General features: G+C 45.3%; 1 protein-coding gene across 1 annotated transcript; it reads right to left on the reverse strand.

Moving 5' to 3' along the window:
- Positions 1–216: 216 nt before the first annotated feature.
- Positions 217–16,121, reverse strand: LOC140734001 (interferon-inducible GTPase 5-like). Its single transcript, XM_073057579.1, has 2 exons — positions 16,063–16,121; positions 217–1,716 (listed from the first exon to the last, which is right to left on the reverse strand). Exons 1-2 carry the CDS (start codon positions 16,119–16,121, stop codon positions 516–518), a joined length of 1,260 nt encoding a protein of 419 aa, XP_072913680.1. The 3' UTR covers positions 217–515.
- Positions 16,122–26,528: the final 10,407 nt, after the last annotated feature.

Raw genomic sequence — 26,528 nt, forward strand, 5'->3', positions numbered from 1 at the left:
TTGTCTTGAAGGTAAGTTAAACTGTACAGGTCAACAAGCACTAAACACTGGCTGTGATATTCTTCCCGATAGTTAACATCAGATGGTTGGGGTGGCACTTGATCTTTCAGACCATGGTTTACAACGTCTTAATTGATACAGACATTTATACTCTGCAACCAAGTATTAGCTATCATTTTGCCTATACAGTTATATTTTTAAACAAGTAATTGGCTGAATAATGCAAGGTGCTGCTAATTATTGCCTGGCAGCCCACCTAGCTGTGCCTTCTATACACAAATGTTTATTGGTAAATCCTTCACGTACACTTCTGAAGGCAGATATAGCTTAATTTTAAAGTTTAATTCAAAGGCTGCCAACCCACTTCAGTATTGAATAAGAAACATTTCCAGGAACAAATGTAGTCAAAGTGAACATTATCGAGTAGAATAACAGCAGGATTTGGTATTAGATAACATCAAATTATTAACCACGGCATGATATAAATTCACTGTTTAGATGTTTGTACAGCTCAGTTAATCAGTTTCAAAGGCAACTTTCACCACTCTTTCTGCATTCTCTGTAAGATCCTTCAGTGCAGCTTTCAGTATCTTGTACGTCATGAGAAATGATGAGCCTGCTCCAAAAATGCTACCGATAACTGGGACAAAGTCAAGAGTGAATTCCAGGGCTGAAACGGTAACAGCAGCAGCACCCCAAGATAACCTCATAATTACATCTGTGCTTATTTCCCCCAGCAATGGACCTTTTACTGTCGCCTTTAGCCCTTCCACAGGTTTTCCTGCTCTCTCGGCCAGTCGTTGAAGAGAAGCATCATCCAGACACAGGCATTTCCGGAAATAGACAATGGCTCCAATCAATATACTGATATCACAAGCGAGAGAGAAGCCGGGAACTGGGGCCGCTCCGCATGCCCCAGAGAGTGTTGCAAACATCCAGATATGTTTACTCAGAATCTTATATTTCTTCTGAACTATCTCCACATTTAGATTTGGAAGGTTCAGGACAAAGATCCTTTTCTTTACATTATTTAGATCACCTTCGAGTCCTTCATTTAACCGAATGAAATCAAAATGATCAGGGTCTAAACTGGATATCAGGAACACAGCTGGATGTAGAAACCCGTCCTTTTCCAACTTCACGAAAGTATCTCTTCGAATCTTTTCCAGCTCCTCTTCTTCATTAATAACCTTTTTCTGTTTCCTTGTGGAATTAAGATCAGCATCAACCTTAGAGCGGACAAAGTAGAATTGTTTCCCCAGCCTTTTAATCTCTTTGGCAAGTTTTACATCATTTTCTTTGAATCGACAAGTGGAGATGATGATAAAGAAATCATATCTTTTGAATTTCATTTTTCTGAGATATTTAGCTGCAGGAAATTCTTCAGTTCCAATCCCCGGCAGGTCCCAATATCGAACATTGGGCAGAGTGGGATGTGAGTACCCGGCTGGCTCCATTGTTGTTTCTGTGGTCCCAGATTTAGCTGCTCCCGGATCATCGCTCTGAAGTCCTCTCATGGCATTGATGAAGGTGGATTTCCCTGTACCTGATTCTCCCGTCACTGCGATGTTAAGCTCTGTTTTGTCCAGATCAGTTACTTTCTTCTTTATCAGTAGTTTAACTTTTTCCAGCCCACCTGTTTCAAAATCAGATTTCAGTTTGCTCAGTTCTTTTGGTGTGAAGAATGAGGGGGTCTCAGTCTCTGTCACCTGTTCACTGAAAGAAAATATGTTCCATTAAAGTTGTCAACTGAAACAACTTCCATTTATATTTCATAGCATGGCATTCACAGAACATCCTCATGTCAGTCCCTACTAGGAATGGTCCAAGTGCTCTTTGCCGTTAAAATTTGCTACCCAACAGCTATCCATATTCATTATTATAATGTGCATAAGCACATGTAGAGTCATTGTAAAGTGCAGTACAGAAACATTATGCACCTGCACCGTAACCCTCCATATTCCTATTACTGATGTACCTATCCAAAATACCCTTTAATGTTAAAATCGAGCTCACAAGCATCACTTATGCTGGCAGCTCATTCCACACTCTCATGACCCTCTGATCGGTTAATATGCTTTGACTCTGCTTAACCCCCATTGATTTAACTATCGGACCACGTAGATCTCAACCTGTTTGTCCATAGAGCAACATATTCACATACTTTTACCATTTTATTTCTATATACCCATGTTGCTTCACCATGTCATCTCTTCTCAGTTCAACAAAGTAATCTTAGCTTTTGCCTCTCTGAAATGATATTGCTGGGGAAGTAGGTGATGGGAAATTTTGAGCACATGAAGCCCTATATTGTGAGGGGTGCTAGTAATCAGTTGATAGGGTGGAGAAGAGGAGAGGTCATCAGAGGTTCCTATGCAGATGATGCTTTCTGTCTGCAGTGTGGTGAATCAATGGGAATGGAAACAGCTCATTTCAGACCTGGCATGCTTCAGTCATTGATACTCCTTACCACAGTCAATAATCTAGTTTCAGCACATACAGTTCTGGATGATGCTGCACAGTCAAATATTTGGAGGGGAAAAAGAGAGGAACATTTTCCAAGAACATGCCCGTCCTCAACTATGGTCAGTGCTAATGGTGTGGCTGAAATAGTCACAAGCATGCTGTTTGATAACCAGGTCAAATGGGGATGGGACCAGGCAACTTTCTGAATATAGTACAGAAGACTTAGACTCTTTCTATGTAGGTATCTACACAACAAGATGTAACATTGCTCAGGTGTCAAATCCAGTATGAGTAATGATCACCAAATCTATCTACGTTAAAACATTAACAAAGCAATGGGCCTTGCTGTCATGGGCTCTTAAGAAGCACCTATTCACAAGCACCCCTAAGCATAATTTGGATTTCATCTGTGACAATTTGACCTTCAAACCTCATTTTCAACGTAGTTGAATTGTGGCCATGAGAGCTTTTTCCCATACATAATGAAAACTGTCATTGACCCCAGGCTAAAACATCATTGAGTGTGGCAAACAGAACCACACTCTTTCAGTGGGCAATAAGAAGAATGCAGATCAACAGTTAGGGAGTTAGTCCATATAAACTGGAGTTTGGAATAGCAATACTGAGATCTGTTTGGGGGTCATTGAAACGTGAAGATCTCCTTGATTGGAAGTTTCATGAGCCAATAAAATATGTGGTTTAAGTGTATTTTTGAAGTGGGCAGTGTTAGAGTAGTGAACTGAGGCTTTGGGTCAAGAGACTTCAACGAGAAGAGGAGGAGACCAAGATCTCAGAAGCCATTTTGCATTGGCGATTGTGTGAATGGGTCAGTAGAGTGGTCTGACATCTGAGACTTTGGCTTGAGAGGCCTTGGTCAGGAAACACAGATAAGAAGAGGTAAGTTATGTTATACATTATTGTGCAAAAATCTTAGGCACACATGTATATAACCCCACTCCCGACCCAGCACTCCAGCCTCACCATTCCCAACATCCGTTGCTCCCAACAGATTGTTACAAACTCAAAGGTTAATTTATTAGCAAAGTACAAATGGAGTAAACAACTGAGATTTTTCTTCTCCAGATAGGCATGAAATAAAGAAAACCATGGATTCAGTTCAAAGAGTTCAAACAGCAAAACCACCACGACCCTGCACAAAAAAAGAAAGGCAACACCATCTTTACCCCAGCCTGAAAACCTGCACAAATTCATCAAGAACATCGGCCCCTAAAAAAATGCAGCAAGAACATCAGCCCTACTCTCCACTCCGTATTGACAAATACAGTACTGTGCAAAGGTCTCAAGCATGTTATATAATATATAAAATGCTATATATTATATATGTTATATAATATATAAAATAGGGATACAGGATCGGGTGCTGTGTTTTAGCTCCATGATGTGGGAGCTGGTGGGCTCCATTGAAGTTCCTGGTTACCAAATCTACAGCAAGTGTTAGTTTCTCGAGGAACTTGGGCTTAAATTTGAGGAACTGGAATCTGAGCTTCAAACATTGTGATGCATCAGGGAGGAGGAGAGTTACCTGGAATCTGTGTTTAGTCTGTGATCAGAGCCGAGATATTGTGACTGTGAGTCATACAGAGTCATACAGCATGGATAGTGAGGCACTTGGGGAATGGGGGTTCCAAGAAGAAGTGCTGGAGGAGTCTCAGCTCCTGAACTTGCCCAATAAGTCTGAATTGATGCAATACACACAAAAAGCTGGAGGAACTCAACAGGCCAGGCAGCAGCTATGGACAAGACTAAGCAGTCAACATTTCAGGCTGAGACCCTTCGTGCTAACTGTGAGGATGAGACTGAGGGCTGTAGGGAAGACGAGCAACCAAACCATTGCTCTATGGTCATGGAGCTGTCTGGTGACTGGGTCAGGGGCAGCTCATCTAAATTGCAGAAAAATTATGCTTGGGAAGTGGAAAGATTTGTTTTTCTTTTGTGGTTCATGTGGGTACCAGTGAAAAGGGAAGAGTTTCCACCGAGGAAACTTAAGAAGCTAGGGACTAAATTAAAATGCAGAAACAAACAGATATTAATCTCTGGATTGTTACCTGAGCAATGTGCAATTTGCTCAGGGTTAATGAGATCAGAAAGCTCAATGTGCTGTCAAGGTTTGGTGTGGGAGAAGTGGGTTTGAATTTGTGGAATATTAGCCCCAGTATTGGAGAAAGAGGGCTGTTCCAATGGGGCAGGCCCCACCTGAAATATGCTGGGACCAGAATCCTGGCAAATCACATAACTTGGGCTATGGTTATGGCTTTAAAATCTAGGGGGGGAATTGAACAGGTTGGAGAAGTCAGGATAACATTAAAGAGAAGGAGAATCCAGGAAAGGTTACAGAAGTCTCCAAATTAATTAATAACACAAAGTTTAGAAAGGGATACAAAGGAAGATAGAAAAGAGATGTAAAGAGGGTAACATTATGTCAGCCATGTGAGATTACAATAGGCAGAGTTTTTGGAAAATCAGTTTGGTACTCAATTCCAAGAGAAAGAGTTTGTAGAATGCCTATAAGATGAATTTTTCAAACAGGTTCCGGTTGAGACCATGAGGGAAAATTCCGGTTTAGGCGTTGCGTAATCAGATTTAATTAAGAAGCCTAAGTTAAAGGAACCCTCAGGAGCCAAACATCATACTAGTATAGAATACACCCTGCAGTTTGAGTGGGACAAGATAAAATTGAATGTATCAATATTACAGAGCATTAAATCATTGCTTTTATATTCTAGTCCACCCAAAATGAATATTATCTTTGCATTTCCCTTCCTCATCAACAATTGAACCATCAAATGAACCTTTAGGGAATCCTATACGAGGACTCCCAAGTCCCTTTGCACTTTAATTTTTTTAAAAAAATTTCTTCCCCATTTAGAAAATAGTGTACATGTTTATTCCTTCTACCAACATACCTTTCCATATATTACCCAACATTGTACTCCTTGCCATTTCTTTGCCCATTCTCTTTATCTGTCTAACTCCTTCTGTAGCCTCCCTCCTTCCTCAAGTCTACTTGTCCCTCCACCTATCTTCATATCTCCTGCCACAAAGGCATCAATTCCATCATCCAAGTCATTGATATACAATTTAAAAAGAAGAGTAAGTGTTGGGACCCCAGCAGAACACCACTAGTGACTGGCAGCCAATTCTGAAGTCACACTCTGGATAGCAATAAAAAGCTGATCTTTCAGGCCGAGACTCTTCATCAGTCCTGAAAGGTCTCGGCCTGAAACATTAGTTTTTTATTCCTTTTCTACATGGCTGCTAAAGACTAGTACTGTTCCATTGATGTCAGTGTTGGAAGAAACAGGGATTCTGCAGAAGGACTCGGACAGATAGGAAATAGGAAAAGAAGTGGCAAGAGGAATGCCATGTGGTGAAGTGTATGGTCAGGCATTTGGGTAGAAGGAATAAAAATATAGATTATTTTCTAATGTGGTAAGTAAGACAAATGCAACATTTGTGAGGACTAGAATATTATAGGAAGGATGTAATGATGAGGCTTTATTAGGCATTGGACAGACTGCACTTGGAGTATTATGAGCGTTTTTGTGCCCCATATTTATAAAAGGATATGCTACCTGGGGAGGCCATAATAAATGAAATACTCTCATAATATGCAGCTATGTAGGACCCCGGTCAGACCCCACTTGGAGTACTGTGCTCAATTCTGGTCGCCTCACTACAGGAAGGATGTGGAAACCATGGAAAGGGTGCAGAGGAGATTTACAAGGATGTTGCCTGGATTGGAGAGCATGCTTTATGAAAACAGGTTAAGTGAACACTGCCTTTTCTCCTTGGAGCGACGGAGGATGAGAGGTGACCTGATAGAGGTATATATGACAATGAGAGGCATCGATTGTGTGGATCGTCAGAGGCTTTTTCCCAGGGCTGAAATGGTTGCCACAAGTGGACACAGGTTTAAGGTGCTGGGGAGTAGGTAGAGAGGAGATGTCAGGGGTAAGTTTTTTAACACAGAGAGTGGTGAGTGCGTGGAATGAACTGCTGGCAATGGTGGTGGAGGTGGATATGACAGGGTCTTTTAAGAAACTTTTGGATAGGTTCATGGAGCTTAGAAAAATAGAGGGCTATGGATAAGCCTAGTAATTTCTAAGGTGGGGATATGTTCCGCACAACTTTGTGGGCCAAAGGGTTTGTATTGCACTGTAGGTTTTCTATGTTTCTATGTTTCTATAACACTTTGGCCACCCTGGGCGACCTCTGATCCTTGGTAGGGAAAGCTTGTGCATATCTGTTGTATTGATCCATGATGACTAAGATATTCACTGTGTTGCCAGCATCGGGTTCTATTGACAGGAAATCCATACACACCAGGTGAAGTTTTAAGGGAATTGGGGCCGCAAGAAATTATTTTTGGACTCTTGTAAATAACAGGTTAAAATTAAGTGCCAGCTTGTGTGTGCAAAGTTTGGCCTTCACTAAAGAATCTGCTTTCAGCTTGTTTAGATGAATGACTCACAGCTGGGAAAGATGTGGGAGTTGAATCCACACACATTATGTCTCACGGTTTCGCACCACTGAACTAAGTTCATTCCTCTATATAATATCTGATAAATAGTGGACAGAACATTCATTTTTTAAATTAAAACCTTGATTTAATGGACTTTCTTATCTAAGTAATTAAGTTTTGTTCTAACTGACTTGGTGGGAATATCTATTGAACTGAGTTCTCTTTGTCTTGCTAGTTCTATAAATTGTAACGTTTCTGCATGCTAGGTAGAAGCTCGTTACCGAGCCGCCAGAGAGAGTGATATTCTGTCTCCCTATGATGCCTGGCTCTGAGTTTCTCACTGGCTGAGTTTGAACAAATAAACTGGTGAAAAGATAAAGTAAAGAACTATTTATGGTGTGGTTATTTAGTCTGGCAAATTTAAGTTTACATTTGGTGCCATGACTCGGATCCCAACATAGGGAATGTTTCTCTGGGCTGAGTAAGCCACTGATGGTTTGAATGGAACACAACCGAGTGGTAGGGCACCCCGAGGTGTTTTACCTCTTGCCACTTCCTGGGTCCGGTCAGGAATTCTGCCCCTCGCCCATTGAAACTTGTACCTTGACGGGATCCAGCGAACCACCCGGACCAGGAAAATAAGGCTAGCAGGTGTTTTAGTGAGGTTGCACGGGTGACATTGGCTATTCTGTATTACGCTCGAAACGGGACTACAAGCCCTGTTTGGGAGAAGTGGTCGCCGCTACCCGACAAATTCGGTAAAGGGTTGTGCACACATCAGAATATGGCCGGTTGAAATTTGATAAGGATACGAGACAGGCAGCCGGGTAAATTTCTCACCTTGGCAGCAAGAGTATGGCCGGTTGAAATTTGATGATAAGGTTCTTTGGATGTTAATTGCTGCAGCGCTAATAAAGAAATGGGGAATTGGGGGTGGCCACCAAGGGGGAACTTGAGATATAACCTCTTGTGAACAAGCAGTAAATTTAATTTGGAAAAAGAATAGCAGTAAAAAAAAAGTGAAAATTATTGATAAAAAATGGAATGATAAAGCTGATACCAAATGGAATAATACCTTGCTGGCCAGTTGGAGGAACAATGCATGTGATAAAGGGGTGTAGAGGTATGTATGCCAAAAATGTATGGAAATCCCAAGAGTTGGGAAACATTAAAGGCAGAGTGCGAATGGGTAGATGAGAGAAGAAAAAGAGAATGAGATAAACAAAGAAAACAGGCAAAGGCAATATGGACAGACAGGAAGGTTTAAACTGGCAGTGCTGCGTGTGAGATCTAGGGCCAATATGGGATTCCAAACCCATGTCTGGCGTACCGATCCTGTTTGAGGACAGTGACTGTGATAAGGATTGGGCTCTCACCGTACCCTCACCTTACCAGGGGCCGAGTGCACCCAGTGCTCCCGAACCCCAATTCTGCCAGTACTCAGATACCGTGGCCGCTCAGGTAAAACAGCGACAGCAGGGAAGGAGGGGCTTTCTATACCCTGAAATTCAGGAAGGGAATGCCGAGGATTATTCCGAAACAGGGAGGGAAGAATCTAATAAAACCCCAGAGTTAATGGCTCCACAGAGACAATTGCTCATCCGAATGCTGCCCAATCCACGAGCAGCGAGGAGGGGCAGCCCTCAGTAATTCCAGTGTATGCACCCTGGAAGCCTCAAGAAATTATAGCCATCATGAATCAGGCCCCCAATAGAAAAGAAAAACCAGCACAGTTTGTTTAGTACACCTGTAGTACAATACAAATGTTTAATGCAACCCCACAAGATTTGTTCAGTCTCTGCTGCATGATTCTCTCAGCTGATGAGGGGCGGAAATGGAAGGCAGAATTAAGATAGCAAACCTATCAGGCGGGAATCCATAATGAGAATGAACAGACAGACCAGATTATTCAAGCCATGGAGACGGCTGTCCAACAACCTGTAAATATCGCTAAAGTACTTAAAGTGCAAACCTAACCCTGGGAAATCGGACCAAGTCTATTGGGAGAGATTTGTGGCCTGCTATGGCACTTTCGCAGGAGACTAGGCCTCTAATAATGGGAATCCATCCCCCATTAATGCCCTGCCACTCCAATGCTTACCAATTAAGTTAGCCAACATGATTAAACCAAATAATATGGATTGGCCTGACAATGACTGAAATCGAATGCGACGAGCTTTGAGCCTTGACATATTACTGGGACCTGGCTTTCGAATCCCGATCAACCCCAAAGGGAACTAATATTGAAGGTGAATATGTTCAGCGGGAAGAAGGACATGAGAGGGCTATATCTGGGGATCAGAACTGGGAACAAAAACCTATCAAGGGGCAGGTGTTGACAACAACCCATTGAGAAATTGACAAACACGGAGGCTTCCTACCATGAGTACCTCTCCTCAGCAAGAGCCCAATGTAATATTGCAAGTTGCTGCAATTCTAATTCTGTTTATGATTGATAGGGGAGCAACCACCTCCACTCTCGATCAGAAAATAGTATCAGGAAAGGGATTTCAGCTATCAAAAGCTACAATCACACTGTCTGGGTTCGAAGGCACGGAACACACTTATTCACTACCCAGCCACTGCAGGTGGAAATGCAGGGGGGCCCAGTTTGAGGTTTCATTTACAGCCACCTTCAATCTGGGGTGTAATCTGGCAGGGAGAGACTTGCTCTGTCTGTTGGAGGTCAAGATTCTATGTACAGACAAGTGTATCACCCTGGGACTAGTGAACAACCGGCAGCTTCTCCAGTTACCAACACCACCCCCCCCCTCTGCCCAGTGGGGGGCAATTAATCCGGACTCCACTTCGTTTGAACCCCCTCTGCCAGAGGCAGACCCTCATGTGACTCTGTGCTATGATCCATGGGGTGCTCAACTGAAGAAAGCCATTATTATGCACCCCTCGAGGGACAGAAGTTCCCAGTTACAGTAATTGCAGAGGTTAAAGGAAAAGAGAGCAGTGCATTACTGGCCGAAGTTTCGGATTTCCTTTGGCAACAGTCAGAACTGGTGGCTCCCCAAACCACCATTAGGGTTTGCCCTATGTGAAGCCAAAGATCCTAGGGTTGCTTGCCCACACCCTGACGAAACAAGCCTCCAGCACCGAGGGAGACTGGCAAGATTTCCGATGGGCCAACTCCAATACTGGACGGAGTCGGAGGTGAAGACGGAACATCTGCTAAGACATTCTTTTAATATTGACCAAACCCAAGACGTTGTACCCCATCCCTGGGCAATTTCAGGCCACGAAGTCAGCTGCACCAACTGCCCCCCGTCCGGATCACTGTGAACAAAGGACAGACTCTCCCCTCCCTTCCGTAACACCCCCCTCAAGCCTGAGGCAACGTTTTATGAGGATGGAAGCTCTTTTGTGGATCCAGCGAGGAAACGATGTTCTGGCTATGCGATAGTGACGGACATTGAAGTAATTGAGCAAAAGCCTCTTTTGAAACAGCTGGCTCCACCCGGAAGGCTGAGCAGCTTGCCCTGACACGTGCACGTATCCTAGCAACAGACTAAAGTGCGAACTATTACACAGACTCCCGTTATGCACTGACTATGGGACTTTGGGAATTCCTGACTTCCTCTGGCCACCCCATTAGTAATGCAACCTTTGTAAACAACTTACTCACTGCCCTATACCTACCTTGAGTTTATTAAATGTGCAGCCCATACTGGGAAATCTGATGAGATATTTAAGGGTAATGCTTGGGCTGATGCAGCAGCTAAACAGACAACCTTGAATCCCACACTTCTAGTCCCCTTGGGAACCCAGCAAGCTCCGATTAGACAAAATCTAAGGATGGGTATGGCAGGTATGGGGGAAATACGTACATTCTAGAGGGACGCCCCAAAAGCAGAGCGCAAACTATGGTCCCAAATAGGTCACCACCTTGAACCTCAGACCAATTTATGGGTGACCCCTGTGGGACAGATCTGTGTTCCTTCTGTATTCTTACCTATTTTGATAGATTATGTACATAATTGTACGCACGTGTGCAAGGAGGAAATGGTTAATACATTATTACAATCTTGGTGGCACCCTGACTTCCAGCAAGCAGCTAAGAAAAACAAGCCTCAGCATACTTAATTTGTAAAAAATGAAATCTGGAAAGGGAATACCTTGTGTTTCCGGAACTACCCCCTTGCCTGGTGGGCCTTTTTCTTGTTTACAACTTGATTTTATGTAACTACCTCGAGTACATTATTATAAGTATTGCTTAGTGATAGTAGCTGTATTTGGTAGATGGATTGAAGCTGTTCCTACAGCTAATAATACTGCAATGGCTATTGTGAAAATATTGCTAAAAGAAGTAGTTCTTCACTATGGACTTCCAGAAATGATTAACTCGGACAATGGGCCACTTTGTTTAGCCAAATTAAAAGAGGAAGTCTGTAAAGAACTTGCTATAAAACAGCAGTTCCGCTGCACCCATCATTCGATAGCAGCCGACATAGTGGAATGAGCCAATGGTACTTTGAAAGATAAGTTGGCCAAACTTATGCAAGAAACTGGATTGACCTGGTTGAAGGTTTTACCCTAAGCCCTATTCCATATGAGAATCACGCCATCAAGTAAAATGGGGTTATCACCTGTAGAAATTATCTACAGGAAGCCTATGAGAACCACATGAGGATCCTGACTTTGCCTGCCGCTCTTCCCTGAGAGCTTACCTGCAAAATTAGATATGCAAACCTTGGGGGAGGAGATGGGAAAATATTTATGCAAATTAACTAAAACTGTCCAGAGCTTGCATTCACATGTACAACAGGCCTATTGAGAGGACAACACCCAGCCTAAGAGTGACGACCCACCATTGAGCCTGGACATTTTGTCCTGATTAAGAACTGGGATTGCAAGAAGTTGGAACCGAGGTGGAAAGGACTGTAGCAAGTGCTACTGACAACACCTACTGCAGTGAAGGTGGAAGGGCAGCTCCGGTGGATACATCGAACGGACTGTAAACACATTACTGACGGAACTGATAAGGACTGAAAAATGTATTGGTTAATGCTGATTTTAATGACCCTAAAGGGACCTGCCCCTGTCTCAGGAGGCCCCCAGGTTAACATTACTTGTCCCTCTGCCACACCTATGCTAGGCACGTAGAGCGGGGAGAATGTTGGGTATGTGCCGAAGTTCCCCAACATGGTAAGACTATGAACCCCAAGTCAGTGGTGCCCCTCAATACTAGCAAAGTAAATTCAGTTATGGTGTTTTCTGATTGCCGTAATGGTAACATTGTCAATTGCACCATAGTCAGGTCTAGAAGCCTAGACTGTGGAGGGTGTTGCTTTGAGGGTTGGGGTTGTAGATCTTCTCCACAAGACCCCTCCAAGCTATGGCCGGGGATAAGAGTCACATCTCCAGCAGTGGTTAGTACTACTTGTTAGTGTAACCATAATGAGAGTGCACCCTATCAAGTGGGAAGTAGTGACTGTACAAAGAATCAAACTTATGATACCCTGGACCACTAAATGGAACTTACTGGGTTTGTGGAAATAACACCTATCCCTGGCTGCCGGGAGAAAGAATAGGGCAGCAGCATGGTACCACACCCTTCCAGAAGGGGTCTCGCAGGCGAGACGAGGGTTGGAGTGGTTGTTGGTATTTGGCCTACCTTGTGCCACACTTGAGGATCCTGGCTCAGCCTCAGGATCACCCCCATTGGAATAGGCAACAAAGGGGTGTAACAGAATCTGAGAGGTTTTGGATGATTACCTTTCCCTCCTATGGGGTAGGCAGAAATTCCAGGGAGAAAATTAACATAGCAGCAGCCCTAGAAGAGTTAGCCAACAATACGGTTGGAGCACCAACTGACACTCAAGCACATGTGACTGAAATATCCACCAAAATGATTGCAATCCGGCAAACTGTCCTACAGAACTGGATGGCCCTTGATTTTATTCCGGCAGAAAAGGAGGGACCTGTGCTGTTATAGGAGAGGAATGCTGCACCAATATCCCTGATGAATCCTCAAATATCACTGATCTATCTAAACACATAACCCAAGACATCCCAAAAATTCGAGATGTTGGCAGTAAGCTACACAATTTTGGGGCCAGTAAAACAGGAGAATGGCTCTGGCTCTTTAACATATTTGGGGACTTCTTTGGGTTGTTTTTGCATTTCAGAAGTCTAATTGTATTAACTTTGATTATTGTCTGTATCCTGCGGTGCCTGTGGCCATGTTTTGTATCATTGTGTAGAAGCAACAATCTGTTCTGAAAGGTTATCATATAATGATAAAAAGAGGGAATGATGAAGTTTTAAGGGGATTGGGGGATGTAAGAAATGATTATTGGATTCTTGTAAATAACGGGATAAAATTAAGTGCTGACTTGTGTGGGCAAAGCTTGGCCTTCACCAAGGAATCTGCTTTCACCTTGTTTAGATTATCGACTCACAGCTGGGAATGATATGGGAGTTGAATTCACAGACATTATGTCTCACGGTTTCACACCACTGAACTAAGTACCCTCCTCTATTTAATATCTGATAAAGACTGGACAGAACATTCATTTTTTTAAATTAAAGTCTAGATTTAGTGGACTTTCTTATTAATTATTCTTATTAGTAATTAAGTTTTGCTCTAACTGACTTGGTGGGAATATCTGTTGAACTGAGTTCTCATTGTTTCGCTAGTTCTATAAATTGTAACATTTCTGCATGTTAGGTAGAAGCTCGTTACTGAGTCACCAGAGAGAGAGATATTCCATCTCCCTGAGGCCTGGCTCTGAGTTTCTTGCCGGCTGAGTTTGAACAAATAAACTGGTGAAAAGATAAAGTTAAGAACTGTTTCTGGTGTGGTTATTTGGTCTGGTAAATTTAAGTTTACACAGGTCCAGGGGCCCTACACTCTGTAAGTGGGACAAGGGAGCTGCCCATGTAGGTAGCATCTTCCTCTTTGAAACAAATACACTACGCAGTATCCTTCGACCTCGAGCTTCATTCGAGGCCAGTAAAACCGGTCTCTGAGAAATCCATAGGTCTTTTCAACCCCCAAATGTCCAGAATCATCATAAAGTGACTTATCTACAATCTTCCGATACTTCTCAGGCAGAACCAGCTAGGAACGCCGAGGTTGGTCCGGAGGTGGGGACCTGGTATAGGATCTGGTTCCACAGATCCAAACTGAGCCATTCTCTCAGTAGTGGAGGCACTGCAGCATGTTTCGTCTTCTCTGCCTGAGCCACGTCTCCCTTTTTGACAGCTGACCAAATGATACCAATGCCCAGGTCATCTAGCTGAGCAGTTGCCATTTCCCCAGAACTCAATTCCGGTAACTGGTTTGTCTTCAGAGCAGTCAAGTTACAGTAAACTTGTGGAATGGCGATATCAGAAGCTCCCAATTGATCTACTGCTCGATCCTGCCCTTGCTTTCCATCCACCTCCATCAGGATGGCAAATTGACACATGGCCTTCACTCCCAGGGCAGGAACGCTCTCCCACTCTTTGTCCCTGTCCAGTCCCTCATGAGCCCGTCTGGACAAAGCATCAGCATCAACATTTCTGCTTCCCGGCCGGTACTTCAAGCTGAAATCATGGGCAGATAATGCCGCCAACCACCAATGGCCTGTGGCATCAAGTTTCGCTGAGGTCAGGATATAAGTGAGGGTATTGTTGTCCGTCCTCACCTCAAACTTGGCACTGTAGAGGTAGTCTCTCAGCTTATCCACCACCACCCATTTCAACGCCAGAAACTCCAACTTGTGCGTGGGATAGTTTTTCCTCAAAGGACGACAGACTCTGGCTGACAAGTGCAACACATCTCAACCCGGTGCCCTGATTCTGATACAGGACACCCCCTAAGCCCTCCTTGCTGGCATCTGCATGCAGTACATAAGGCAATTGGGGGTCTGCAAAATCCAGCACAGGCGCCTGGATCAGCAGCTCCTTCAGCGACTGAAAGGCCTCCTCACATTTTGCATCCCGCCTCGGTCCAAAGGGCTCCAATGGGCTAAGATACTCTCCACCCTCCTGTTCCCTTCTTCCCCAAGAGAGGGTAACCACACTGGAGCTGATTCAACAGGTGACTCACTTTCGCGTAGCCTTTCTCAACCTGAGGAACGAGCACAGAGTGCTCACAGTCTGGGGTCTTGGCCAAGTGAAAACTGCCTCTATCTTAGCTGGATATGTAGCGACTCCAATTGTGAGACTATGTGCCCAACATAGCTAACAGTCGTTTGGCAGAACTGGCCCATGTACAGGGAAAGTTTTACTCCTTCAGCAGCCTTGCTTCATGTTCTTCCAAGGTGGATCCAAATACTATGATGTCATCCAGATATACCAATATCTCAAGAAAGTTCATATCCACCAACGTCTTCTCCATGACCCACTGGAAGGTTGCAGGGGCTCCCGATATGCCCTGGGGCATCCTTTTGAACTGGTAGAATTCCATTGGACATACAAATGCCGTCTTCTCTTTGTCAGCCTCACTCATGGGGATCCTGTAATATCCACTCCTCAAGTACAGCACACTGAACCACTTCGCACCACCCATACAGGCTAGCTCGCCTTCAATCCTTGTTACTGTATATTGGAAGGGGAAGGTGCGCCTGTTCAGCCATATAGTCCACGCACATCTGTACCTTCCCATTCTTCTTTCGGGCCATTAATATTGGGGACGCATAGGGACTTCTGGAGTCGGTGATGATCCCAGCTCCCTTCAACTTACACAAATGTCGCTGGATGTCTTCCACCTCTGTAGGGGCCAGTTGCTGTGACGTCTCTCTAAATGGGGTGTTCATGGTCACCCAGATAGTGTGATGAGTGCTCTTAGAACAACCCACATTAAACACGTCAATGGAAAAGACACCTTCCAGCTTCAATATCTTCTCTACCAACCTCCTTTTCCAACCTGCAGGTACCGGAGAGGCCCCAAAATTGAATAACTCAGCAGTCAACTTTCCCCCTTTTCCAAGTTTCTCCCCAGCTTGTCTCACAAGGACACTAGACATTACTGTCACTGGGAACAGATGCTCCCGGGGAATCCCCCACTTGAAGGTGACCTCCCTCTTCATAGTGTTCCTGACAATCACTGCCATCCTGTTTGCCTGTACAACATAAGGTTTCTGCAGTCCTGGCCTCACCAGCACCCCAGTAGCTACCCCAACTCCTCCTCGTGGTCTTCTGGAGTATCCACCAAAAAGCCCTCGCCCTCGAGCATTCCGGAAAACTCGGGGTCCCTTCATTCACGCTACTTCCCCAGTCCATAACACGATTGACTTGGGCTGGTTGAACCACACAATCCCTTGTCTAAACTCATTATCCGGCCCAGTGAAGCCTCGCACTTCTTCAAAAGCAGCTCAACACACTGTGTGAGTGGGCAATGTTCTCCAGCTTTTATCCATGCAGGCCCCCATGAGTATCCTCACAATAGGAGTCTTGGTCCCCATGAGAACTGAAACACCCCCTTCTCAAGGGGGTCGGGACAAACCAGCGCTAATGTATCCAGGACCTCAGCCACTCCCACATCAGCCTCCGAAAACTGCAGCTTCACTGTCAAATAGCCATCATCATAAAGATAATCACCCACACTAGGACCCCAGATCTCTAGTGCACTCCCCCTAGACGAGAATGAGCTGAGCGAGCCTGAGGCGACCCAGGGGGTTACATTGTAGGGGCTCGTCTGGATTGATTTCTGTGGAACCTGTGTGATCACCCTCTTTAAATTATGTCTGCGGCGAAGAGCTGGTGTGCCTTTGTGGATGTGCGATTGCTGGTTATATCTGCATGTGTGTTGGGTGGGGTGGCTGTTGGTGCCCCGGAAGGCATTGTTCGAGTTCCGACTAGCGTTGATGAAATGGTGGTGGGACCATGGGCTGTCCATGCTGTTAAGAGAGTGAGGAGTGACAGGTTGGGATGTTTCAGCAGTGGTAGGCTCCGCCCGGTTGTTGGAATAATGTCCAACCCTAAAGGGGCGGAGCGGACCTCTCAGTTGTTGGGTGAGTGGCAGTGCTTGGCTGAGGGAAAGCGACAGGGATTGGTTGAAAGTTTGAGTAGGCGGGCTGATGACGTTGTTAGAACTGTCAGGGACAATTACCTCGAAGTGACAGCTGCCAGTTCTGGGTAAGTGTGGGAAAATGCGTGTGGTTCGACTGGAAGTCAAATGCCGCAGCTGAGGGGCTTATCATATCTGTGGCAGGAGATTGGTGGAAAGTTTTTAGGGTATCCCTTTTGGCTAGGGGGGCAGATAAATTGCTTGCAGTGCCAGGGGGATCTGTCAAGGGGATCAGCTCCTCCCTCAGTTGTTCCGTTGATCCGAGAGGTGTTGGGAAACTTAGAGGAGGCCCAGTGGGGAACGGCTTGGGGTCTCTGGGGGAGCACATTCCCAGCAATGTACCAAGGAACTCCTGAAAGGAACAGACCCTATTCCTGAAGGCTTAGAGGGACCACGCACTCGGGTGTTGTTACGGATGGATGGAAGCCACGTTAAAGCCATCCTCGACACGGGGGAGCCAGTTAAGTTGCTGTACAGTTTGTTTTATAACCGAACTGGTTTATTGGAAGCATTTACCCTTGATGACTTTGAGGGCACTGGAGATTTGGGGTACCAGTGCTGGTGATTATCCAGACGACGGATGTTGGTCAGTGCAAGTGGAGTTCTTAGAGGCAAATGTGAGGGTGACTGAGGTTCGTGAATCGTTAATGCTGATGTGTCCGGACACTGTTGAGACGGGCAGTGTTTCGGTTATGGAGAGAACCAATATCCTGTTGGTGTGCTTGGGGGCCTGCCCGGAGGAGGCGGGTGAGCGTTGTTTGGAGGCATTGTTGATGCACCCAGAGTTTCGAGCTGCTTGTGCGGACGTGTGTAGCAGCATTGGGCCGGTACGGAATTCAAACAAGAGCCGGTGGTGGTACAGCCTGGGGGAAGTATCTGAGGGTGAGTCCCTCTTAGTGGACGCTGTGAAATACCATGAGGGAGGGGAGTTGACCGCTGAAGACACCTCGGTGGGAGAGAGTTTGTGGCGACTGGCCCCTACAGGCATGGAAGATGTAGGCAGCGTGTGTGTGGATTATATTGCGCTGAAGAGGCGCACTGTCAGTGACCAGAATATGGCCCTGAGGGCTGAAGAGGCGATGGCCTGTCTGAGTGGTGCGAAGTGGTTTAAGGTGCTGGATCTGAGGAGTGGATGTTGCCAGATCCCGATGAGCGAGGCCGACAAGGAGAAGATGGCTGTTATAAGTTCCCTAGGTTTCTTCCGGTCTGAAAAGATGCCACAGGGCATATCCGGAGCCCTTGTAACCTTCCTGCGGGGCATGTGGAAGAACGTGGGGGATGTGGAGGTGTTTGGAGTTTTGGCAGATGTGGATGAGCTCCTGGTATTTGGATTTGCCTCGGGAGAATATGATATGAGGTCGTTGCAGGAGCGGCTGAGAACTACAGAGTTAAAGTGTTTTCTGGACATGTGCCAGGGCTGGCGAAGGTCGCAGCTCGTGAGTGACTGTCTCTACGGAATCAAGTTTGAAAGGAAGCCGGAGAGACTGGAGAGAGTGATCTGGAACCAGTGGGAGGACTTACAAGTTGGAGAAAATGAAGAAAGTTGTCTGACTGAGGGCAACAGCAAACTGAGAGCCTGGAGAGGGGAGTTTGCGGAGGTGAAGAAATTGTGGACAAATCTCGGAAGAGGGAAGCGGACGCTTGAAGGGAACCTGAAGATGACCATCGACAGTTCAAATGAAGTGCAAAGCCTGAAAGTCGATCTGGAAGAAGTCATGACGTAGAAAAAGCTGGAGATAAGTGCAGTGAATACTGAACAGGAGGCTGACCAATCTTTAACTATTGCTTTTCAGGTCGGGGTGGAAGAAGCTGTTGGAGTAACTGCGTCCCAGATTGAGATGGCCGGGATGCGTGAGTCAGAACTGCTGAGCCTGTGGCAAGAGTTAGAGGGGCCAGAGAAGAAGCTGATCTCTCCATTGCAGGAGGTTGAAAAGACTGCAGGAGCAGTGCAGGCCACGTGTTTCCGTTTGGAGAAGATCAAACAGCAGCTACCGATCACAGAAATGAGGAAGAATATAGATTCAAAGGCTGATGTGCTGGATGTGTGGTACATGCTGCCTTTTGCTGACTTCCCCTCGATTGAGGAAGAGCCCTTTGGCCCTTCTCCCACTGAGTCAGGTGTAGTGGGGAGGGTTAACTGTGGTCAGCAGGGGACTCACAGTTGCAGTGGGGGCATGAGTGAGAGGTTGAGAGAGGAGTTGGTAGCGGGCCCGAGGTATCCCCAGTTGTGTCCGAGCCTGAAGGGTTTAGGTGACGGGGTGCGGAGGTCTCGGAGGGTTAGGAAACTCCCAGATAAGTTGGCCTATGTAGCGCCTGAGGAACAGGGCATGAGGTTTACTGTTTGGGAAGCAATGTCACTGCTTGTGCCTGGGTTAGGGTTTGTGTTGGCAGGAAGAGTGGGCGAGTTATTTAATAGTCATGTGGACATGACTTTTATTTGGTGGGGGGAGAGTGTAAAGGGTTTTTCTCTTTTTCTTTGTTGCTGCGTATGTTAATCAAAATGGCTTCTTTGTTTTGTTAAAAGGAGGAATGCTTCTTTGTTACGAGAGTGTGCCGGAAGCATGGGTTAAAATTTACTGATAAAGAGAATTGTATTCCTTTGCAAACCAATTGGGATTAATGTTGTTCTTTCTTCTGAGTCTGTAAACTATTGTTGGCGGGCTTTTGGGGAGATCGGCGTGAGGGGGTGAGAGAGAGAGGACGCGATGCTGTAAACTGGGAGAGGAACGGACCCCAAGCGGGGGTCCGATGCCAGGAGGTACCCTGAGGAGAGGAGACGAGGATAGATGTGCTTGGTTGACCACTTTGGGTGGTCCTGAGCTGCGAGTCGAGGAGTTCAGAGGGGATCGAATGGTGGCCAGAAGACTTCAGTAATTGAGCTCCAACGGTTGTGCAAGAAGTGGAACTTTGATAAGTTTGGCGCCTTTTCTTTATTTTCTTTTCCTTCATATATACTGTATTGATATTAATCACTTATAGTAATCTTTATAAATTGTAATCATTTAATTGCATATGGTGTCCTGTCTGTTCTTTGGCGAGGCGGGGACCTCACACATCATCCACACCAGCTGATTACCCAGTTTGGCGGGGCTGAAGGCTGCTCCCCCTAGACGAGAACGAGCTGAGCGAGCCTGAGGCGACCCAGGGGGTTACAACTGGAACTTGGCTCCACTAAGCCTTCAGGAATATAGTTTTTTGCTTGAGGGTGTTCCTTGATATATTGCTGGGAATGTGTTCCCCATGATACACCAGGCCATCCCCTCTCTGGGTCTCTCTTAAGTTTTCCCATTGACTCTCTCTGCTTAGGTACTCCGCGGCTCACTCTCCCACCTGAAGTGTCCCTCTTCACCACAGTTATAACAAACAATACTGGCCGCTCCCCTTCTCGCGTGATATCGGCAGCTAGCAGCCCTCTGCATAGTCTGCCTTCTTAGATAATCCGCCTCACTCTCAGCTCCATCATATGGGAGGGGCGGGTGCACAACTGCTGATAACAACCAGAACATCTCAGTTCTCAACTCTGCTACTCCCCGGGGCAGGCTATCCATTGTTTCTGCACCACAGGGGACCACTACTGAGGACTGTACCCTGCTGACAGAGGCCTCCGGCAGCTCTGACACATTCTCCTCCTCTCATACTTCTCTGATCAGCTCAGCAAACGGAGGGGAGCACGTTTTACGAGACAGTTGGAGACCCCAAGCAATTAGGTCCTGAAACTGGGTGCCCTTTGTTATCTGGTCCATTCTTAAACTGATCAAACTTAACTGCCTGAAATGGCCCCTTCTGCGCGCAAGCAATTTAGCTGTCTCCCCAGCTGAAAACTGTAGGCAAAAAGCTTCTTTCCCTGCTCCTGGTGCATCTTCTGAAATCCGCCATGAACTCCATTGGGCTTCCTGTCATGCCCAACATATTTTCCAGTGCTTCCGTGTAATCGGCAGTCTTAGCTGGGGGCACCAGGACCTTATGGCTCTCACAATGTCGATAGCCCGCCCACTCAAACTTTCAACCAATCTCTGTCGTTTAATGTCATCACAGTCCTGCCACTCATCTAACAACTGAGAGGTCTGCTCCACCCAAGTCTCATATTCTTCCCTTTAGGAGTGGGCTTCATTCCTGAGAATCGGCTGAGCCTAACATAGCTGGAACTTCGGACCTGCGTATTTTTGCATTTATTCACCAGAGAGGCAAGGGCAGATACTAACTCAGAATTCTCACTCTACCTTGGGGAACAGGGACTAATTAGTCATTCCAAATCCAACCACTCCTTCCACTCGCTCCTCAGAAATGACAGAACCCTGTCTTTGAAGTCTCCGCCCCCAGCTACGGGAAACTCAACTTGTGATTCGGTCCGCTCCTCTACACACTCCTCCTCCCTGTAAGTATGGGCAGTCCACGGCCCCCCTCCCGCTCACCCGGGGAACAGATAGTACCAGGCATCTCTACCGCCATTATGTCACCGCTAGTCTGCAGTAAAACGAGGTCTGTGCCCACCATTTTATCAAACCTCCGCCCGCAATACTGATTTTGCAGACAAGTTTAACAGGCGAATTAACAATTCATCCGGAGTATGAATATCTACCCCACTCAACACGGATGCATTTGATACCAGTAACCCTGTGGATGCACACCACCACTCCGCCCCAGCAGCATCCATACTCACACAGTCTTAAACACACAACACACTGGTTCAATGCTCAGGGCAATCACACAGCATCCAACGGAATCAATCCCGGAAGGATACCTTCGCACAAAAGCTTATTGTTTTAGATACATAAATATTAAATGAGAGGTAAGACTTAACACAGGTCTGCAGAAAACCGACACTGGAAAGGTAGTCATGGGAACATAGAAATGGCCGATTTTGAAATTGTGGAGCAATAGATCCTTCAAGAATCACTGGTATTTGGAATGATTTCAGAGTGGAGGGAGGAAAAGACAGGAAATTATGGGCCAGTTAACTTGACTTCTGTGGTTGGGCAAGATGTTGGGGTCCATTAATAAGTTCGAGGATTCAGGGTAGTTGAAAGGAAATCATGCCTGACAAATCTGTTGAAATTCTTTGAGAAAATAGCATACCGGGTAGACAAAAGAGAGACAGAAGATTTTGTTTACTTGAAAATTCTGTATGTCTTTGACAAGGTGCCGCACAGAAGGCTGGAAACAATATAAGATACTAGCATGAATAGATGATTGGCTGACTGACAGAAAGCAGAGTGGAAATGACGTTAATACACATAAAATGCTGGAGGATCTCAGGTCAGTCAGTACATATCTATGAATAACAATAAAGAGCTGATCTTTCAGGCTGAGGCTTTTCATCAGGACTGAAACAACAGCTCTTTATTCCTTTTCTGATTGGCTGCCAGTGACTGGTGGTGTTCCATAGATGCCAGTGCTAAGGAAGCAGAGATTCTGCAGAAGGACTTGGACAGATCAGAAAATGGGAAAAGAAGTGTCAGAAGGAATACAGCATAGTAAAGTGTATGGCCAGGCATTTTGGAGAAGAAATTAAAAAATAGACTATTTTCCAATATGATAAGGAAGCAAATTGCAACAGTTGAGAGGACTAGAATATTATAGGAAGGATGTGATGCTGAGGCGTTATCAGTCATTGGACAGACTGCACTGGAGTATTGTGAGCATTGTGGACCCCATATCTATAAAAGAATATTCTTGTATTGTAGAGAGACCAAAGTATGTTCACAGGAATGTACTGGAAGCTGAAAGAGTTAATGTATAAGAAGTGGTTGATAGCTCTGGGTCTGTATTCATGGGAGTTTAGAAGAATGGTGGGGGGAATTAGTGAAACCTCTTGACACCCCAAAAGCCTTCTACAATCTGAGAGGCAGAAGACCCCATACAGGATTACTCCTCACTTTCGTATCATGAATCAATCTCCAGCAGCACTCAAGGAGTTGGACAGGTACACCATCTGCTCCCCAAAAGAGTCACACTTTCCACCAGTACCACACAGAGGATGAAGTGAATGGCAGTTGGAAGATTTAAAGACGCTGCCTGTTTATGCTATTCTACAACAAAATATCCACCAAGAGAATGTTCCAGAGTTCTGGTGTGAGATAACATTTCCTCATGTAATTTCATCTCCATTATGCACCATGCTTATGAGGAAAGGTATCATTGTTCCTTTAATGTCACCAGGTCTACTGTGGTGAAATCATGAGCTGACCACAAACGGGATCAGATTGATCCAGAATGCAGATTTTCAAGAAGGTTACATGCTTCCACCTACGTGCACACGGCTATTAGGAACTTCTAATAACTGCTGTTCTCAATGTCAATACCCACACCTCAAAAACAAATAAAAGGGATTTAATCCATCGAAGAGCCAATGCTATTTCTAAAGAGAAAGCTGAGCACTGTAGGCTTCTGCTCTGGCAGGTTTTGTTGATGCAGGAGAGCTGGGAAGAAACAATGTGAGTAATTTCCGACCTACCTGGAGCTTGATGCACCCATTCCTGATCTCTCTTCTCTCGTTGGCTGGCCTGTAAAACAATCCAGTGATGACAGGGCTTTAAACGGATGCTCATGGAACCTTTTTGTCTTCTCATAGAAACATAGAAAACCTACAGCACAATACAGGCCCTTCAGTCCACAAGGCCGTGCCGAACATGTCCTTACTTTAGAAATTGCGCAGGGTTACCCATAGCCCTCTATTTTTCAAAGCTCCATGTACCTATCCAGGAGTCTCTTAAAGGACCCTACTGTATTCACCTCCCCCACCATCGTTATCAGTCCATTCCATACACTCACTACTCTCTGCATAAAAAATCTTATCCCTGACATCCCCCTGTACCTACTTCCAAGCACCTTAAAAATATGCCCTCTCATGCTAGCTATTGAAGCACTGGGAAAAAGCCTCCGACTAGCCACATGATCAATGCCTCTCATCATCTTATACACCTCTATCAGGTCACTTCTCATCCTCCATTGCTCCAAGAAGAAAAGGTTGAGTTCACTCAACCTATTCTCATAAGGCAAGCTCCTCAATCCAGGAAATATCATTGTAAATCTCCTCTGCTCCCTTTCTATGGTTTCCACATCCTTCCAGTAGTGAGGTGCCCAGAAATTAGCACAGTACTCCAAGTGGGGTCTGACCAGGGTCCTATATTGCTGCAACATTACCTCTCAGATCTTAAACTCAATCCCACAATTGATGAAGGCCAATGCACTGTATGCCTTCTTAACCACAGAGTCAACCTGCGTAACAGCTTTGAGTGTCCTATGGACTCGGACCCCAAGATCCTTCTGATCCTCCACACTGCCAGGAGTCTTACCATAAATGCTGTATGCAGCCATCATATTTGACCTACCAAAATGAACCACTTCACACTTTTCTGGGTTGAACTCCATCTGCCACTTCTCAGCCCAGTTTTGCATCCTATCAATGTCGCAATGTATCCTCTGACAACCCTCCACACTATCCACAACACGCACAACTTTTGTGTCATCAGCATATTTACTAACCCATCCCTCCACCTCTTCATCCAGTTCATTATAAAAATCATGAAGAGCAAGGGTCCTAGAGCAGAACCCTCAGACACACCACTGGTCACCAGCCTCCATATAGAATATGACCCGGGTATAACCACCCTTTGCCTTCTGTGGGCAATCCAGTTCTGGATCTACAAAGCAAAGTTCCCTAGGATTCCATGCCTCCTTACTTTCTTAACTAAGCCTTGCATGGGGTACTTCATTAAATTCTTTGCTGAAATCCATATACACTACATCTACTGCTCTACCTTCATCAATGTGTTCAGTCGCATCCTCAAAAAATTCATCAGACCTTTGATAAAGCCATGCTGACTATTCCTAATCATATTATGCCTCTCCAAATATTCATAAATCCTGCCTTTCAGTATCTTATCAATCAACTTACCAACCACTGAAGTAAGACTCACTGGTCTATCATCTCCTTGGCTATCTACACTCCCTTTCTTGAATAAGGGAACCTCATCTGCAACCCTCCATCCTGTGGAACCTCTCCCATCCCCAATGATGATGCAAGGATCATTGCCAAAGGCTCAGTAATTGGCTCCCATGCTTCCCTCAGTAGCCTGGGGTACATCTCATCTGGTCCCGTTGTCATCTCCAACTTGATGCTTTCCAAAAGCTCCAGCACATTCTCTTCCTTAATATCTACATGCTCAAGCTTTTCAGTCCTCTGTAGGTCATCCTGACAATCACCAAAATCCTTTTCTGTAGTGAATACTGAAGCAACTATTTATTAAGTACCTCTGCTATTTCCTCTGGTTCCATACACACTTTTCCACTGTCACACTTGATTAGTCCTATTCTCTCACGTCTAATCCTCTTGCTCCTCACTTATTGTACTGTGCCTTTGGGTTTTACTTAATCCTGTCTTAATTCTCTTGGCCCCTTCTGACTCTCCAAATTTCATTCTTATGCTCCTTCCTGCTAGCTTTGTAATCTTCTAGATCTCTATTATTACCTAGTTTTTTGAACCTTTCATAAGCTCTTCTTTTCTCCTTGACTAGATTTACAACAGCCTTTGTACACCATGGTTCCTGTACCCTATCATTCTTTCCCTGTCTCATTTGAACACACCTATGCAGAGCCCCACGCAAGTATCTCCTGAGCATTTGCTTCATTTCTTCCGTACGTTTCCCTGAGAGCTTCTATTTCCAATTTATGCTTCCAAGTTCCTGCCTAATAGCCTCTTATTTCCCCCTACTCCAATTAAACATTTCCCCCACTATGGTAAAGGAGATAGAATTGTGACCACTATCTCAAAAATGCTCTCCCACTGATATACCTGACTCCTGACCAGGTTCATTTTCCAATACCAGATCAAGTACAGCCTCTCCTCTTTTAGGCTTATCTACATATTGTGTCAAGAAACCTTTCTGAACACACCTAAAAAACTCGGGTGGTCTATAAAAACACTCAGTCAAGTTATTGACCCCTTCCTATTCCTAACTTCCACCCACAGAGAATTCATAGACAACCCCTCCATAACTTTCTCCCTTCTGCAGCTGTTACACTACCTCTCTTCAACAGTGCCACACCCTCACCTCTTCTGTCTCCCTCCATGTCCTTTCTGAAACATCTAAATCCTGGCACTTGAAGTAACCATTCCTGCCCCTGAGCCATCCTAGTGTCTAGACACAATATCATAGCTCCAAGTGCTGATCCATGCTCTAAGCACATCCGCTTTGTTCATAATATTCCTTTCATTAAAATAGACACATCTCAAACCATTGGTCTGAGCACGTCTCTTCTCTATCACCTGCCTATCCTCCCTCTTGGACTGTCTCCAAGCTTTCTCTGTCTGTGAGCCAACCAGCCATTCCTCCGTCACTTCAGTTCGGTTCCAACCCCGCAGCAATTCTAGTTTAAACTCTCCCCAAAGTATTTTGCAAACGTCCCTGCCAAGGTTTTGGTCCCCTTGGGGTTCAAGCACAACCTGTCCTTTTTGTACAGGTCACACCTACCCCAAAAGTGGTCCTAATGATCCAAAAATCTGAATCCCTTCCCCCGTTCCAATCCCTCAGCCACACATTTATCCTCCACCTCAATCTATTCCTCTCCTCT

The sequence above is a fragment of the Hemitrygon akajei genome, chromosome 10, assembly GCF_048418815.1.
Source record: "Hemitrygon akajei chromosome 10, sHemAka1.3, whole genome shotgun sequence".
Taxonomy (NCBI): domain Eukaryota; kingdom Metazoa; phylum Chordata; class Chondrichthyes; order Myliobatiformes; family Dasyatidae; genus Hemitrygon; species Hemitrygon akajei.

Bases quoted from the DNA above. Each gene is read 5' to 3' on its own strand.
- LOC140734001 (XM_073057579.1), bottom strand. From the start codon at position 16,121: ATGCTCGAGGGCGAGGGCTTTTTGGTGGATACTCCAGAAGACCACGAG. The intron at 1,717-16,062 runs GTAGCTACTGGG...ATTTTCTTTCAG, and splicing joins GACCACGAGGAGGAGTTGGG to TGAACAGGTGACAGAGACTG.